The sequence below is a fragment of the Hibiscus syriacus genome, unplaced genomic scaffold, assembly GCF_006381635.1.
Source record: "Hibiscus syriacus cultivar Baekdansim isolate YM2019G1 unplaced genomic scaffold, ASM638163v2 tig00110865_pilon, whole genome shotgun sequence".
In the NCBI taxonomy this organism is placed as follows: Eukaryota; Viridiplantae; Streptophyta; class Magnoliopsida; order Malvales; family Malvaceae; genus Hibiscus; species Hibiscus syriacus.
The window spans coordinates 2,633,624-2,648,981 of record NW_024062894.1 but is presented as its reverse complement, the minus strand read 5'-3'; the positions used below and the strand labels follow the sequence as shown (position 1 = coordinate 2,648,981).

The 15,358-nt window shown below is 35.7% G+C and overlaps 1 protein-coding gene and 1 long non-coding RNA gene across 2 annotated transcripts; both read left to right on the top strand.

Moving 5' to 3' along the window:
• Positions 1 to 3,918: 3,918 nt before the first annotated feature.
• LOC120143989 lies at positions 3,919 to 14,842 on the top strand. The gene is made up of 3 exons (XR_005517996.1): positions 3,919 to 3,929; positions 11,614 to 11,621; positions 14,759 to 14,842. It is a non-coding gene; the product is annotated as an uncharacterized LOC120143989 (long non-coding RNA).
• On the top strand, positions 13,211 to 14,489 carry LOC120143988 (early nodulin-like protein 3). The gene is made up of 2 exons (XM_039158169.1): positions 13,211 to 13,406; positions 14,030 to 14,489. The coding sequence occupies exons 1-2, from the start codon at positions 13,214 to 13,216 to the stop codon at positions 14,461 to 14,463; spliced, it is 627 nt and encodes a 208-aa protein (XP_039014100.1). The 5' UTR covers positions 13,211 to 13,213; the 3' UTR covers positions 14,464 to 14,489.
• Positions 14,843 to 15,358: the final 516 nt, after the last annotated feature.

Here is a 15,358-nt window from a genome sequence, read left to right as displayed (position 1 = left end):
ATCATTTAAATGTGAAATGCATGTAACTAACAAAAATGAGTCAACAAAATTATATTGATTTACTAACCGCAGCACCAATGGCGATAAACAACAACTCAAAGCGTCCATCTCTATCTGTTTTGATATGAGTTACCGACCCAGGATTTTTCAGCTTTAAATTGTGACAATAAGCCGGCAATTGGGCAAACGATGCTTCTGGCGACCCCCTCAACAATTCCAAGGTATAACATTTGGCTCTCCAAGCTTGAGAATATGAGATACTAATCTTGAACCTAACATTCATGTCAGTCATAATTTCATGTCCCCGATATACCCTACCATTCAAAAACATTAACTCAGCCAGAAAACCACCCAACACCTTTTTGTTTGCCTGTCTATGGTGAGGAAAAACTTGGGTTCTTGAACATGTATGTTTATCAATAAAAGTCCTAACTTGAAACATTTCGCAATCTTTTATCCTCTTTGCAATCATACGCCACATACAGTTTTTGTCAATCATACACCTTGTTTCGAAACGATCTTTGCTTGATTTGTTAACTTTTAGTTGATAGCCATCTTCCACACATTTCGTATACAAAGCTATCTTCAAGTCTTCCTTTGTATCAAAACAATCATCTTTCTTGATACGAATAATTTTTGTGTAACAATCAACTGCTACTTTACCAACTCTTCTTCCGGTATCTGAAGTAATTCTGGCATATTCCAGTTATACTCTCGTGGTATTTTCTTCGGGGACTTTTCTTTGGGGATTTCTTCTTCTTCTTTTTCTTCTTCAGTGTTATATGAATTACAGAATGGATGTTCAACATGTTCATTTACAGTCGTAACTTCCTCCTCATTATCATCAACAACATCTTCCTCAACAACGGCTGTTTCATCATCAACATTCGGGTATTGACCAATATCAAAATCATTATACGCAAGGTCTGTTTCTTCTTCTGAAAAATCATCAAAATCCGAGTATTGACCAAGATCAAAGTCCGGGTATTGACCAAGATCAAATTTCGAATACTGACTAGTACTCACAATTTTTTCTGTTGGCTCATCATCGTCTAACTGGTCAATACGAAAACCAGAATTTGGTACTGAAAGTTTATTGGGATTTGGATTAGGGAAAGGTTGTGGGTTTTGAGATTGTGTTTAGTATTGGAAATGTGGTGAAACAATATTTTCTTGGTGATGAAATTGTGGTGGAACCATTAAATTTTGAGCACCATAAACTGAGGTTGAAAAACTTAGTTGATTACTACCCGCTACTGACCCAACTTCACTACTTCTAGGTTCAACAACATACAATGTAACATCATCACTTGAAACACTAATATAAGCAATGAATCGTTCAACATCTTCATTTTCGGTTAACAAATAAACTTTACCATTTCTCTGATAAGATAGCCTAAATCCACTTAGGGGCTCCAAATTCAATTTATTTGCAACACGTAACATTAGAGTTTCATAAATTAACTTTTTTTAATGACAGTTTTAGTTGAAGATTCATGGGTAAAGGCATATATTGTAAAACACCATGAACATTCTCCCATAACCCTCCAAAACACAAATCTATCCAAACATGATCAACATTAGATGATTTCATTATTGTAAATTAATTTACTAAACAAACGAGCTGCGAAACTAAAACCTGTTGCCGGATGGGGAAGGATGTCGTTGGATATAGGAACGGATGTCGCCAGAGAGAGTGATAGATGGAGCTGGAATGAGCTGCGATTTAGGGATTTAGGTTATGAGTTGCTGCTGCTGCGTAGTTATATACCCAAAACATTTGTGTTGCGAAATTAATACCTGTTGCGAATTCAGAAATCGAGTTGCGAATTTGAAATTCAGTATTGCGATAGTCAGAATCTCGTTGTGATTTACAGATTCGCATTGCGATTTATGTATTCGCATTGCGATTTACGTATTCGCATTGCGATTTACGTATTCGCATTGCGATTTACGGATACGCATTGCGATTTACGTATTGTCGTTGCGATTTATAGATGCGCGTTGCGATTTACGTATTCTCGTTGCGATTTACGGATACGCGTTGCGATTTTACGTATTGTCGTTGCGATTTACGGATACGCGTTGCGATTTTACGGATACTCGATGCGATAGTCAGAATCGCGTTGCGATTTATATGTTCGTGTTGCGATTTTCATATTCGCGTTGCGATTTTCATATTCGCGTTGCGATTATAGAAAATCGCAATGTGAATTTGTACTATCGCATTGCGATTCTTCTTAATCGCGTTGCGATTCTGGGAACTGATTTGCGATTCTGGAGATCGCGTTGTGATTTTTATTTCGCATTGCGATTTTGTTGGTCATTTTGGCAAATCCAAAAAAAGTTGGTTAAAATCGTATATTATAAGGCATTTTTGGTCACTGAGGTTATTTTCTCTTAAAAAAATTCATTTTGGTGCTATATGTATCCACGTGGAAAGAGGAAAGAAAGGGTAAAGAAAAATCTGGAGATTTTGGTTTAGTGATCTCCTTCTCTTCCCGTGACTCCATTGGTAAAGTAAGTTGGTCTCAAGTTAATGTTTCCTTTCATTTTTAAGTTGGTTTTGAATCATGAACTGTTAGGAAAGCTTAAGGTTGCTTAAAACTATAAGATGAAGAAGTTATGAATGATTAAGAATAAGGGTTTTTGAGTGAATTGTTGAGAAAGAGTTAGTAAATGAATTTTCAAATGAAATTTGACTTGTCATTAGTTAGAATAAGAGATTCAAGAGGTTAAAAAGGATTTATAATAAAGTTGAAAAGTTGGTATGATTTTTTTATTTCAAGTATGTTATTGAGAATTTGGATGTTTAGGAGTACTAAAGTGAAATACGTTGGTTTGGGTGAGTATAGTTGAGTTTAAAGGTTTAAAAGAATTTAGCAAAGTGTTAGTAAATTTTCAGGTTGTTAGGAGTAAATTATGGGTACAGGGTATCGATACAGGATGAACAATATCGATACTCCAAAACAAAAATAGGTGATATTTAAGTGTAGGTATCGATACTGGATGAACAATATCGATACCATAACGCAAACTTTGATAAATCCTTCATAGAGCATCGATACCATGGGTATCAATACCAATGTTTAAGTATCAGCACCATTTTTAGGGTAAAATTCCAGTATGTAAAAAGGGTATCGATACTGAAGTATAGTATCGATACCACAGTAAGGAAGTATCGATACCACAGTAAGGAAGTATCGGTACTGTACCTTGGATACTGATACTATTCATATGGAAATTGTGAATTCAAGTGCTTTGTTTAGCTTATGTTAGTAAGAATGGATTATAGTGATATGAATTTCGATATTTATACCAATTGTATTATTGTGTAGATAACGATCGAAGGCAAGTTCAGGACAATTCTAAGACTAAGATCAATAAAGAGTTATAAGTGTGTTGCTCTGACTAGTGAGGCTAAGGTGAGTACATACTACTATGAAATATGATTATATGGAAATAAGACTTGTATGATTCTATTTCCAATATTTGATTGCATGATTTCATGATTACAAGTATATTATTGATATGGTTTCTATGTGTACATGAGTACATGCATATATCTATATGTCACATGTATTGCTATACATGAATTATGTGTTATATGTTATCCTATGTGTTACATGATCTATTTGGATACATGAGAACAATATATAAGCTATGTGAAAATGGTAAATGTGAATACATGCCTATGTGATAAGCTATATGAAATGGTATAAATGGTAAAGCCTATATCATATGATATGACTGTTGAGGGTATAATTTGCATGCCAAGAGTCGAGGGTTCTAGGCGGTCCTTCGGGACAATTCTACGTGGTCCTTGGGGACATTTCTATATTGTCCTTCGGGACACTAATATGTGATCCTTCGGGACATTTCTACGCGGCACTTTGGTGCAATTTATACGAGCTATGGTGACAACATTTGTGCAATGTACTCATATACCTTAAGTTCTTAGAAATATGCCATGGGTTATAGAACACTTTATTTAAAAGGAATTAACTGATAAAATAACTCCCCCATGTTCTATGACAACCTATAATATTATAGAACGACGTTGGTTATTTCATTTAAGATAATTCTCTTAATTCATGGCACAATACCATCCATAATTTTTTAGTCATCTTATAGATATTATATAGTTCATATAATGTATCCGATAATCCATTCAAGATGTGATTCCAACATAGAATGATTCCAAGCTTTAACAACATTAACTACAATAATAACATTTACCACATCCTCTCTAATAATAAGAAGATCATCATGCACATATATGATCATATTCAACATGGTCAAATGTAACATCCATCGTTTCCATGTTTTGAAATTCTATCCATAGAATTTAACATGCTTCTCATTGTGAATCACAGTCATCAATATCGTTGAATTTTATTTGAAGTCTAGAAAAATCATTTCATATCACGATTTAAGTGAATTGATCAGATTATCTAATGTTTCATTTAAAACACGAAACTAGAATCCGTAATAATTTCAACAATAAATTGAACATTAATTCAATTTATTTTACCATTCGTTTTGTTAAACAACAATGTTGTTACTTCTAAATGATTTCAATTATAAAAAATAAATTGAATAAATTATTTTGGATGGCATAATTAAAATCCTGGAAAAAAAATCTTTTGTTCACAAGATCACATTTTTGTTTAGGTATCATATTAATCACAACGAGTAATTTCTGTTAAACGGCGGGAATTTAGTAAAATTAATACCTGAAACTGAATTTCACAACCAATACCATTTTATTGAAACTATTAAATGCCGGAATTTAATAAAATTAAAAACCCAAACAAAAATATAAAGTCTAACACAATTACGTGTATATCATTAATTTTGATGTCTTGTTCTATAGCACCAAAGTTTCACTTTTCCATTTTCTAGTTTTGCAAATTGAAAATTTTATTCTTTGATGATTTCAAAGGTAAGTAATATGTAGTTCATTGTTACGATAACAATGAGATCAAAGGTCTCGTATAGGAGAGACACAAATTAAGTGATCTGCAATTTATTATACCATGCAAATTAAAATTTTTCAAAAGAGTAAATAAATAATATTCAAGGGTACCTGACATCAATTCCATCCTTACGTGACATGCACCAATGCACCATATGAAGATTTGACCAATAAAAACATAAAATTAAACAGTCCCCACCAATTTTGAATTGCATATTGAAAAAAAAAATTATCACGAACCACACTTCCCCACTAGTTCGTTCGTTATCCATGGTATGTTTGACTTACATTAAAAGAATAAATGATATGTCTTAAGATTGTTAGACAAAATGGTTAATTTGAGACATAATATAATAATAATAATAATAATAATAATAAACAAATATTTATTATATAACCGAACAAAGCAAAATAAATAAAAAATTAAAATAGAGGAATAAGATTTGTTACTCATATGTAGACATAAAATCGAGGATGATAGGAGTTAGATAAATGGAAGAGAAAGTTTTGTTGAGGCATGTCTGAACAGTTTCCTTAAGACATATTTATCCTCTCGTCGGTGCTTTGAGTAATGTTGGACGTCGGTCTCCTATGACACAACATCAAATGATCACATCAGAAAACACAACTGTAGTGATCAGTCGAACACAATCTTACATTTCTATATCACCGGAAATAACTAATTTGGAAGGAATTTTCTAAGTGTTTTCCTATTCCAACATTTTAACCATGCATGATGTAACTTCTGTCTCTAAGATTTTTGCCTCAACTAGTCTATTTATAGAGGAGATGAAATTAATCAAAAGGTTATGGCCTTTTCACGAAGAGCTAATATCATTTGATGAAGGGATTAGTTGAAAAACTAATAGGCATAATTGAATTGATGCAACTTTAAACCAAGTAAAATAACTTATTATTAATAAGTATTTTTACCGAGTGACACCATTTATCATAAATATCAACAATTTTATTCAATTAATTCATAATTTTCCAACAGTTATCTCACAATAAATCGCTACTCAGAAGACATGGTAAGGTGGCGGATTTTTACATCGCAAGAAAGTTGGATAAATTTGGAAAGGGATTTGGTTTTGTGCGATTTTCAAACAACTCGGATGCAAGCTGAGCAATACAGAGGCTCGATGGTTTTAGTATCAATGGTTTTCGATTAGCTGTCAAGATCGTCCAAAATATCCATTTGAAATATCATTGGGGCGGTCTAAGGCAGCTACTTGGAAGACATGGCGAGGTGGTGGATTCTTACAACGCAAGAAAGTTGGATAAATTTGGAAAGCGGTTTGATTTTGTACGATTTTCAAACAACGCATATGCAAGCAGAGCAATGCAGAGGCTTGATGGTTTTAGTATCAATGGTTTTCGATTAGCTGTCAAGAAAGCAAAGTTCATAGAAAAATACCATCAATGGAAGAATGGCAATCCCTATCCAGCTCAAAACAATGGTAGAAAGGTCAATCAAAGAGGCTATCAAGTGAAGAATAACGAGGGAGGTAATTTGGTTGGTAAAGGGAAAGTAGGAGAAAAAATAGGGGAAAGGATTGGAGCAGTGATGAGTCCGACAAGAAAACCGGTAGGAATCTAATAACGGTGCAAGGTTTTGTGGAAGAGGAAGCCCTACAAAAGTTAAGAACATGCCTAGTAGGATAGATGGCGACGGTCTGCTCATCTAACCAAGTCGAAGACTGGTTAAGAGTACGTGGTTTTGGTGAGATAAGAGTGAAATTCATAGGAGGGAGAAATTTTCTGTTGGAGATCAAAGATTCAGAGGTATATAGCTTACTGGAAAATCATAAGTGGTCCTATCTTAAGGATATCTTCATTGAAATCCAACCATGGGTCGAGGCTTTTTGCTCATGGGAGATATTTTCTGTTGGAGATCAAAGATTCAGAGTTATATAGCTTACCGGAGCATCATAAGTGGTCCTATCTTAATGATATCTTCATTGAAATCCAACCATGGATGGAGGTTTTTCTCGCATCGAAGAGGATTATTTGGATTCAGTTGACAGGGTTCCCTCTGCACTGTTAAAACCACTCCACTCTTAAGACGCTAGCAAAAATTTGGGGGGATTTCCTGTCATTGGGAGAAAATGCTTTTCAGGATATCGATTGTGAAAAAGTTTCAATATTAGTAGCCACAAACCAATTGGAAAGAATTGACGAGTTGATATCGATGGAGGTAGGAAGAGAATTATTCGTGGTTCGTACTGAAGAATTGAAAACCACGATCCGAGGCTCTAGCTTAAAGGAAAAGGAGTCTCCAAAGGGGGAAGATTCATCGCTTCAATCGGAAAGCTCTTTTTTTTTTCAAGTCGGAGAAATGCTCCGATGACTCAAAAAGAATCCAACAGTCGTTTGGAAGATGGTGAAGCTAGTTTACGATGCATGGGGAACATTCTTATCGACGGATATCGGTTGGTTGAAAATGAAGTGGAAAGAAACATATGAGAGGAAACTTAGGGCTTAAAATCAGCAATGATGGGTCGAACCTCATCTTAATCAAAACTCGGGTATCGAGGAGACTGTTGAAGGCGTGGAGATGGGGAAGCTGGGTAGGGTAGGTAACTTGGTTGGTCAACCTTCTGGAAAAGAAAAAGGATGATATAATATTAGTTGGGCCAACATTGTACAGCTGGTCTGGCAGGGTTGGTGAAGACCTGTGTTACATTGGCTTCAAAATTCAGAAATCAATACCAACCCATCTTCGGAGGAAGTTGATGAAATTCTTAATGGGCAGGAAGTGGTGGAGCCCACAGATAAGGGCTCATGGGAGAAACAAATTGATTTCCAGAATAATATGTCGATCCCATTAAGCGAGTAAGAGGGAGAAGTGTAGATGATAATTCAATGTGCTCTCTAGTTAATGTTTATGCCTCGTGTGATCCTGTTGAGCAAAGAATTTTGTGGGATGAAACTGAAGTTCTTAGAGGTGCATCTGTCAGTAATTGGTTCATGGGTGGAGACTTTAACGTGATCTGCAATTGTTCTGAAAGAAGTGGTGGTATTTTTAGACAAGCAGGTATTGAAGAATTTAATTCTTTTATCGAGAGGTGCAAGTTCTTAGAGATGTTACCAGGAAGAAAGTTTACTTGGTATGGCCCGGGAAATAGGAGAAGTAAGCTAGACAGAGTATTTGTGGAAGCAGATTGGATGTCAGAGAATGGTGACGTAATTCTATGGGGACTTCTGATGACGGTTTTAGATCATTTACCGATTATATTGGTTAAAGAGAATGTGGACTGGGTCTGAGACCTTTTAAGTTCATGAATACATGGCTAGATCAAAAGAGATGCCCAGAAATAATCAAAGAGGCTATTGAGGATAAAGGCTCGTCTGAGCACGATTTGAGTTCGAAGTTGAGAAGAGTAAAATGAGCTTGAAAATTTGGAACAAGAATGAATTTTGGAATGTTGACTCAGAAAATCAAAGGCTGGAAGCAAGAATTAATGAGAAAGAAGAGAAAGGAGATTGTGATGGATTAAATGATGAAGAGCGTGATGAGTTAGTAGATTGTGCAAAAAGAAAAGTACTGGGACTGTTTAAATGCAAAGGTGGATGTTTGGCGCCAAAAGTCAATGATGAATTGGATTAAGAATGGGGACGCAAACTGTCTTTTTTTCACAAAGCTATCAAATTTCAAAGCAAAAAAAGGCAGATTCTGGGATCAAATTTGGGGGGAGGATAGAGCGGCAGATCCGATTAAATTAAAAGTAAAAGTTTTCAATCATTTTAGTAAGCACTTCGGCAGAAAAAGAAAGAGTGGAAGGCAGTTCTTGAGTTGGACTTTAAGCATCTAACACAGGCCGAGTCAGAGGTGTTGGAGGTGTCGTTTACTGAGGAAGAAATCAAGGATGCAGTGTGGAACTGTGATGAGTCAAAAGCTCCTGGACCCGACAGATTCAACATCTTGTTCTTTAAAAAATGTTGGGAGTTTTTGAAAAATGATTTAATTAAGTCAGTGGAGGAGTTTATAGATTCGGTAGATTGGGCAAAAGTGTAAATTCTTCGTTCATAGTGCTGATCCCGAAAGTGGTAAGCCCTGCAGATGTCACGGATTACAGGCCAATAAGCTTGGTGAGCTCCCTACACAAGATTACAGTAAAGGTACTATCGAGAAGACTAAGAGGAGTAGTGGGTAAATTAATTAGCGAGACCCAATGTGCCTTCATGAAGGGTAGGCAGATTTTCAATGGGAATCTAGTGGCGAATGAAATAATTCACTCCTTGAAGAAAGATCGACAAGGGAGAGGTGGGGTGATGTTAAAATTGGACTTCTCAAAAGCATATGACTGCGTATGTTGGGAATTCTTAGACTTGGTACAGCAAAGAATGGGTTTTGGCAGCAAGTAGCGAGGTTGGATTTGGGAATGCATCTCGACGGCAAAAATCTCAGTTTTGGTAAATGGATCCCCTACAAAGGAATTCAAAATGTCGAAAGGGTTTAGGCAAGGCGACCCACTCTCCCCTTTTCTCTTCATTATGGTGACAGAAGCTCTTCATTTGCTTCTAGACATTGCGGTAGGAAAAGGGCTTATCGAAGGAATTGTTAATGTGGCCCCTAGTTTGTCTATATCACATCTTTAGTTCGCGGACGACACCATAATTTTTCTTCGACCTGAATTTCGTTACTTTGTGAATATTAAGAGAGTATTGAGGTGCTTCAAAGTGATCTCCGGATTAAGTATTAACTTCAAGAAATCCTGTTTGGCAAGCGTGGGGGTTAATGTCTCCATGTTAGAAGAGCTAGCCGCAGCTTGTGATTGTTGGGTGAGCAAGCTGCCCTTTAAGTATTTGGGGATTCCCCTAGGCGCAATTCCGAGAAAATATTCAACTTGGGAGCCAGTAATTGATAGATGCAAGTCAAAACAGACGGAAGGAAAAGTACAACGTTGTCCTTTATCGGAAGGGTGATTCTAATTTACTCGGTATTGTATACGCTCCCACTATATTATATGTCAATATTTGTTATCCCGAAGCAATATTGTTTCAGGTAGACCAGATTAGAAGAGACTTTCTTTGGGGTTCTAGTGGAAATTCAAGGAAGATGGCAAGAGTCAATTGGGGGAGGCTATGTAAACCAAAAGAAGTGCGGAGGGGCTGGGATCATTGACTTAAAGGCAAAAAATAAGGCATTGCTAGCGAAATGGCATTGCTAGACGAGTTACCATGGAAGTTAAATTATTCTTCGATAAAAAATGCCTCGAGTACGTGGAAAGGAATATTAAAGACTTTGGAAAATGTGGAAGTGAACAAGTCGATGAACGGCAATTCTTTTCGCTGCCTGGTAGGGAATTGTAAATCAATGTTATTTTGGGAAGATGTTTGGTGGGGTGATGTCTCCTTGAGATCGAAATTCCCTCGCCTTTATCGTCCGGTGTGAAGAAAGATGAGGGCTTTGAAGGAAGTTATTGTTTCAGGGGAGTGGTTTATGCCGAATTGGGAAACAATGCTTGAGAGAATTCTATTGGATCGGGAAGTTACAGTTGTCCAGGAAATCAGGAATTGCATCGAGGGAATAAGATTAAAATCGAGTGTAGATTATCATTCAATTTGGCAGCACGATAAGGCAGGGTACTTCTCGGTTAAAAAGCTCTCGGATTTACTTGTAAGTTCAGCGGGTGATTTTCCTGCTTTCAACTTGGGAAATATATGGAGCTTGAAGGTTCCCCCCAAGTTTTGTAGTCTTTTGGAAGGCTGTTTGTAGATGGTGAAAAGTAAGTTGGAGGGTTTTGCAAACTGTTGATGAGTTATTTCAATTTTGTTTTCATGTTCAGTGGTCGGGTCTTAGAAAGGTTGCTTGGTTTATATGTGTTGCAGCGGGCATTTGGAGTTTGTGGTTACCAAGGAATGAATTCATTTTTCAGGAGAAGGCCACAAATTTTAAAGAGCTAGTGTTCTTTGTGAAAATGAGAGCTTTAATTTGGTACACAGTGTTATCAAATTTTTATGCTATTGACGATAAATTATGGTGGAACAACCGTATGGTCAGTGTTGATTTTTGTCTAGGCGTTATTAAATCTACGGTGTTTGAAATCCACCGAAGTTGGGGCAAGTGAAATTCAATGTAGACGGGGCTGTTTCAGAAGAGGTGACTGGGTGTGGGGGTGTAGAGGAACGAAAAAGGGTTAGTGGTTGCAATGTTTTTCGGGCCTGTTTCGTGCATGGATGTCGACTTCGCAGAATTGGAAGCAATAAGAACAGCTTTGGAGTTATTCAGGGAGTCTTCTTGGTTTAGAAAGGTTGAGTTTGTTATAGAATCAGGTTCGAAAGTTGCCTTGAATTGGGTGTCTTCTACGTTTCTCCGTCCATGGAAATGGGGGTTACTTTTGAAGAGATTGAAATGCTGATTACTCAAATTGGTAAGGTCTTTTTCGTGCATGCCTCTAGACAATATGGCAGATTATCTTGCTAAGGCAGGTCTGGGTGGACAAGTATTGTTCAAAGCGAGCTGGGAGTGAGTAGCGTTCAGGCTTCGAAATCTCGGCCATCTTCCTTTGCTTTACTGTGTTGAATTCAATTCATGGTTGGCTGATGTGTAGTTTTGGTTTCTGCTTTATGTTGTGTAGTGTTTTTTTTTTTTTGGTTTTTCCGGCAGGAGTTGCGAGACTGTCTTTAAGCCCCAATCGTTTCGACTCTCTTTTCCCCCAACTAGGCGTAGGGGAGTTTTTAATGAGGCTGAAGTTTGGGTGCAACGGATTTTTCTATTAATGAAATTGACTCACCTCGCTGGTCAAAAAATAAATAAATCGCTACTCAACAATAGATTTTCGGCCTCGTTCCAATTGATCTTGCAATCCGAAAGAGCAGTATCCACCAATCGATAAGCATGTTACTATCCACCAATCGATAAGCATGTTACCACTATCTTTGGAAATTTTTCCCGCACTGAAAGATCGTGGAGACCCCCAAAAAACTACTCCAAAAATGACGCACCCAAAACCTTTTCATATGAACTCTAGCAGGTATCATGTGACTCGTCAGAATCAATCAACAGTCAATTATATCAAACGGACATATTTATCCTTTTAGCATGTAGACAGCGGTCATAGTCTTATGTGTGACATCAATATTAATGATCACTATAAAACTTTACGATCAAGACCAAGAGAGTAGATAAATATCTAATATCCCCACACCCATCTTTCTTCTTAAAAAAAAAAGAGAACTTTTATATCGATTTATGACTATTTAATTACGACTGTGGTATTTTACTCAAAACAAAAGAGATGAATTGGTCGTAACTCATTAGTTTCACCAACAAAGATTATAAGACAATCAATTCTATATTTTTTAATACAACAATATTAAATTATTTAAAGATGTTTATGTAGTATTTAGTATTTAAAAGTTATTATTTGATTAAAGTGTTGATAGTCTCGTACAAAATCATATACTGTTATATTCTGTTTTTGACTTTTGTCTAGTCGATTGTTCATATCTACCGTAGATAATTACAATAGCAATAAGTATATTCGCAATCGCTTTTTTTTATATGTGAATGTAAAATAATTGTATACAGAATTTTAACCCAAAGGAAAGACATGAATATTCTAGTTTATGATCAAGCAAAGCATAAATTCAAATAAACTTTAAGAAGTTGAAGATTTATACTTTGCACCATAAACCAAGAAATCCAAAAAAACAAAAAGAAGATAGAATATTGGAAAGAAACGAAAGCTTATATGCCACCGTTTTGGGTTAATTTTACTAGACATCCTCAAACTAGTATTTGAAATATAATCCATTTATATTTGAGCTAGCTTTTAACGTCCAATCTCACAATTAGGTTAACAGAAGCAAGGAAAAACACATGATTCTATATTAGGGTTCGTGGATTTTTAAGATTTTAGAGGGGAGAGAACTTATAAAATTTTAGAGTTGTGAAAACAGATTATCAATACAAAATACAAAGACAATATCTAAAATATATGATACTATGAAATTTTCAGCGAGACGATTGCCCTCAGCCCCGCTTTCCGTTCTATCCCTGAACGAAAGGACTTGATTAATATGATACAAATACTTTTAGGGTCTGATTAAAATGTTTTGAAATTTGAAGAATAATTTAAAATGAGTCATAAATCGAGGACACCTAGTGCAATTAACCCTAAACTCCTCCATGCAAGTGGCCTACAAGAACCCTGGTCCTGGCATTAACTGTTGCAATTCAAAGTTTCAGTTCAACTTTTTCAGTTATTTTGGGAATCCTGGTTTTCAATGGCTAACTCCATTTTCAGATATCAAAGCGAAGTGTTTTTAGGATTGGGGCTCTTTTGTTTCATGCAGATGATGATTAAAAAGGGTTATGCAAGAGAATTCCAAGTGAATTGGGGTCTTCACAATGGCTCCAATGCTGAAAACTACAATCAATGGGCTGAAAAGAACAGATTTCAGATTGGAGATTCACTTGGTAAGTTTAATATACTACCTGGATTCATCATGGTTTCCAAAAGTAGTAGTACCTAAAACATATTTAAACGCGAGTAAAATAAAATTAGAAAAATCTAGAAAAGCTTTTGGTTTAATAGCATTTAAGTCCTCACTTTAAACGTTAATTATATTAAACTTACTCTCAGTTCCAAATTAAACAATTCGATCTTTTCAGAGTGTAATCCTACCCCATCACTATCCATTATCATAGAAACATACAAATATATTATTATAATTTAATTATTATAGAAACATATGTATATGTACATAGGATTATAATTTAATACATTATAAGTGAAAAATTAATTTCATAAATAGTGATTTTTTAGTAGTATGGGATGATTATAAAATAGGATTTGTTTTAAAAAATATTGTCATTTCACATTAATTTACCACTAAGGTTCATTTCATAAATAATGTTTAGATGATACTAAGTGTATTATTATTTACTTTTAATTTTTTTTAAAAATGCTTAAAAACATATTTTACGTTGTTTGAATACTATTTATAGATTTTATTTTTATCAGCAGTGTTTTCAATATTAATTCATATAAATGTATGTATATATAACTTTGTTTTTGATGTTATGGACGTGTATGACAGTGTTTAGCTACGCACCAAACGATGATTCCGTGCTAAATGTGACGACGGAGGCCTACGAAAACTGCAATACAGAATCACCAACCGCCAAATATACCGATGGCCACACTGTTTTCTCATTGGATCATTCAGGTCCTCACTATTTCATCAGCGGAAACAAAGACAACTGTGTAAAGAACGAGAAGTTGATTGTGGTTGTCATGGCCGATCGAATCAACCGTTCGTCTCCTCCTCCATCAGGTTCAACCGAGCCGCCATCTCCGCCGCCTTCTAGTGAGTCTCCTCCAGTTGGAAGTGCCGAGAATAACCCGACACCGGCACCGGGTGAAGACTCTAATCCAACAAAAAATGATGCAACATCTTTGTGGTTGATGAGTGTTACTGGTTCCACTATGGGGGCTATGTTTGTGGCTTCAACTCTTGCTTTAGGGTTGTAAGAGGGAGAAATCCATTCATGAAGTGGAATGCTTCCTTTGTTATTACTTTTTTTCTTGAATTTGTTTGATTTTCCTTGGCTGGTGTTTGTTTTCTTGATAATTTATTGTTAGAAACCAAAAGGAATAAATTGTATAATATCTGGTGTGCTTGTTTGTTAACACATAAATAAGTGGATTATTATAATTTATATTGTGTGGGTTGAGAAATAAATTTATCGGCTTTCGTTTTTACATGTAAAAAGGGTTATATAAGCCCTCACTAATTAGAGTTCTTCATAGAATTAACATTTCCTAGTTTTCTCTATCAAACATTTTTGCCTAATTCTACCTTTTTCATCAGCCTAATTGTATTGTGGAATATTGAATCCATAATCCCAGCTACCTGCAGCAGTTGAAACAACAACAATTATACGGTTTTATCAATGCCTGATTTTGAAAGGAAAAAGAAAAACAAAGACAAGGCAGTATGATACTAACTGTGAAAACACCTCCTATTATAGCACACACATTCGTGAGGAAGTGAGAAAACGATTTCGGGTCTACCGTTATCAAAACCCGAGTACAAAACGAAAATCCATTGAACTAATGAAAAACAAGGAGAATGTAAAAACTTATGAAAAATAATTAAGCAGAGAATAACCTGCATTGGAGATAACTTAGAAATAAAATTTCACAACAGGTATGTATATGCTCTGTGCTAGACTACTGTGTGCGGTGTACTCATATTCCTGCATTAGCGTATGTTGCCGAGAAGATTTTCTTGTGACCACCTCCGTTTTGACTATTTGAAGGTAATGCTCTATCTGGAAAATGCAAGGTAATTAGCATAGACGGTACTCGCATCACAAATTATCGGGAATTAGTTACAATCATTTCTTAGAACAGAATATTCTTT

Bases quoted from the DNA above. Each gene is read 5' to 3' on its own strand.
- LOC120143988 (XM_039158169.1), top strand. From the start codon at position 13,214: ATGGCTAACTCCATTTTCAGATATCAAAGCGAAGTGTTTTTAGGATTG. The intron at 13,407-14,029 runs GTAAGTTTAATA...CGTGTATGACAG, and splicing joins TCAGATTGGAGATTCACTTG to TGTTTAGCTACGCACCAAAC.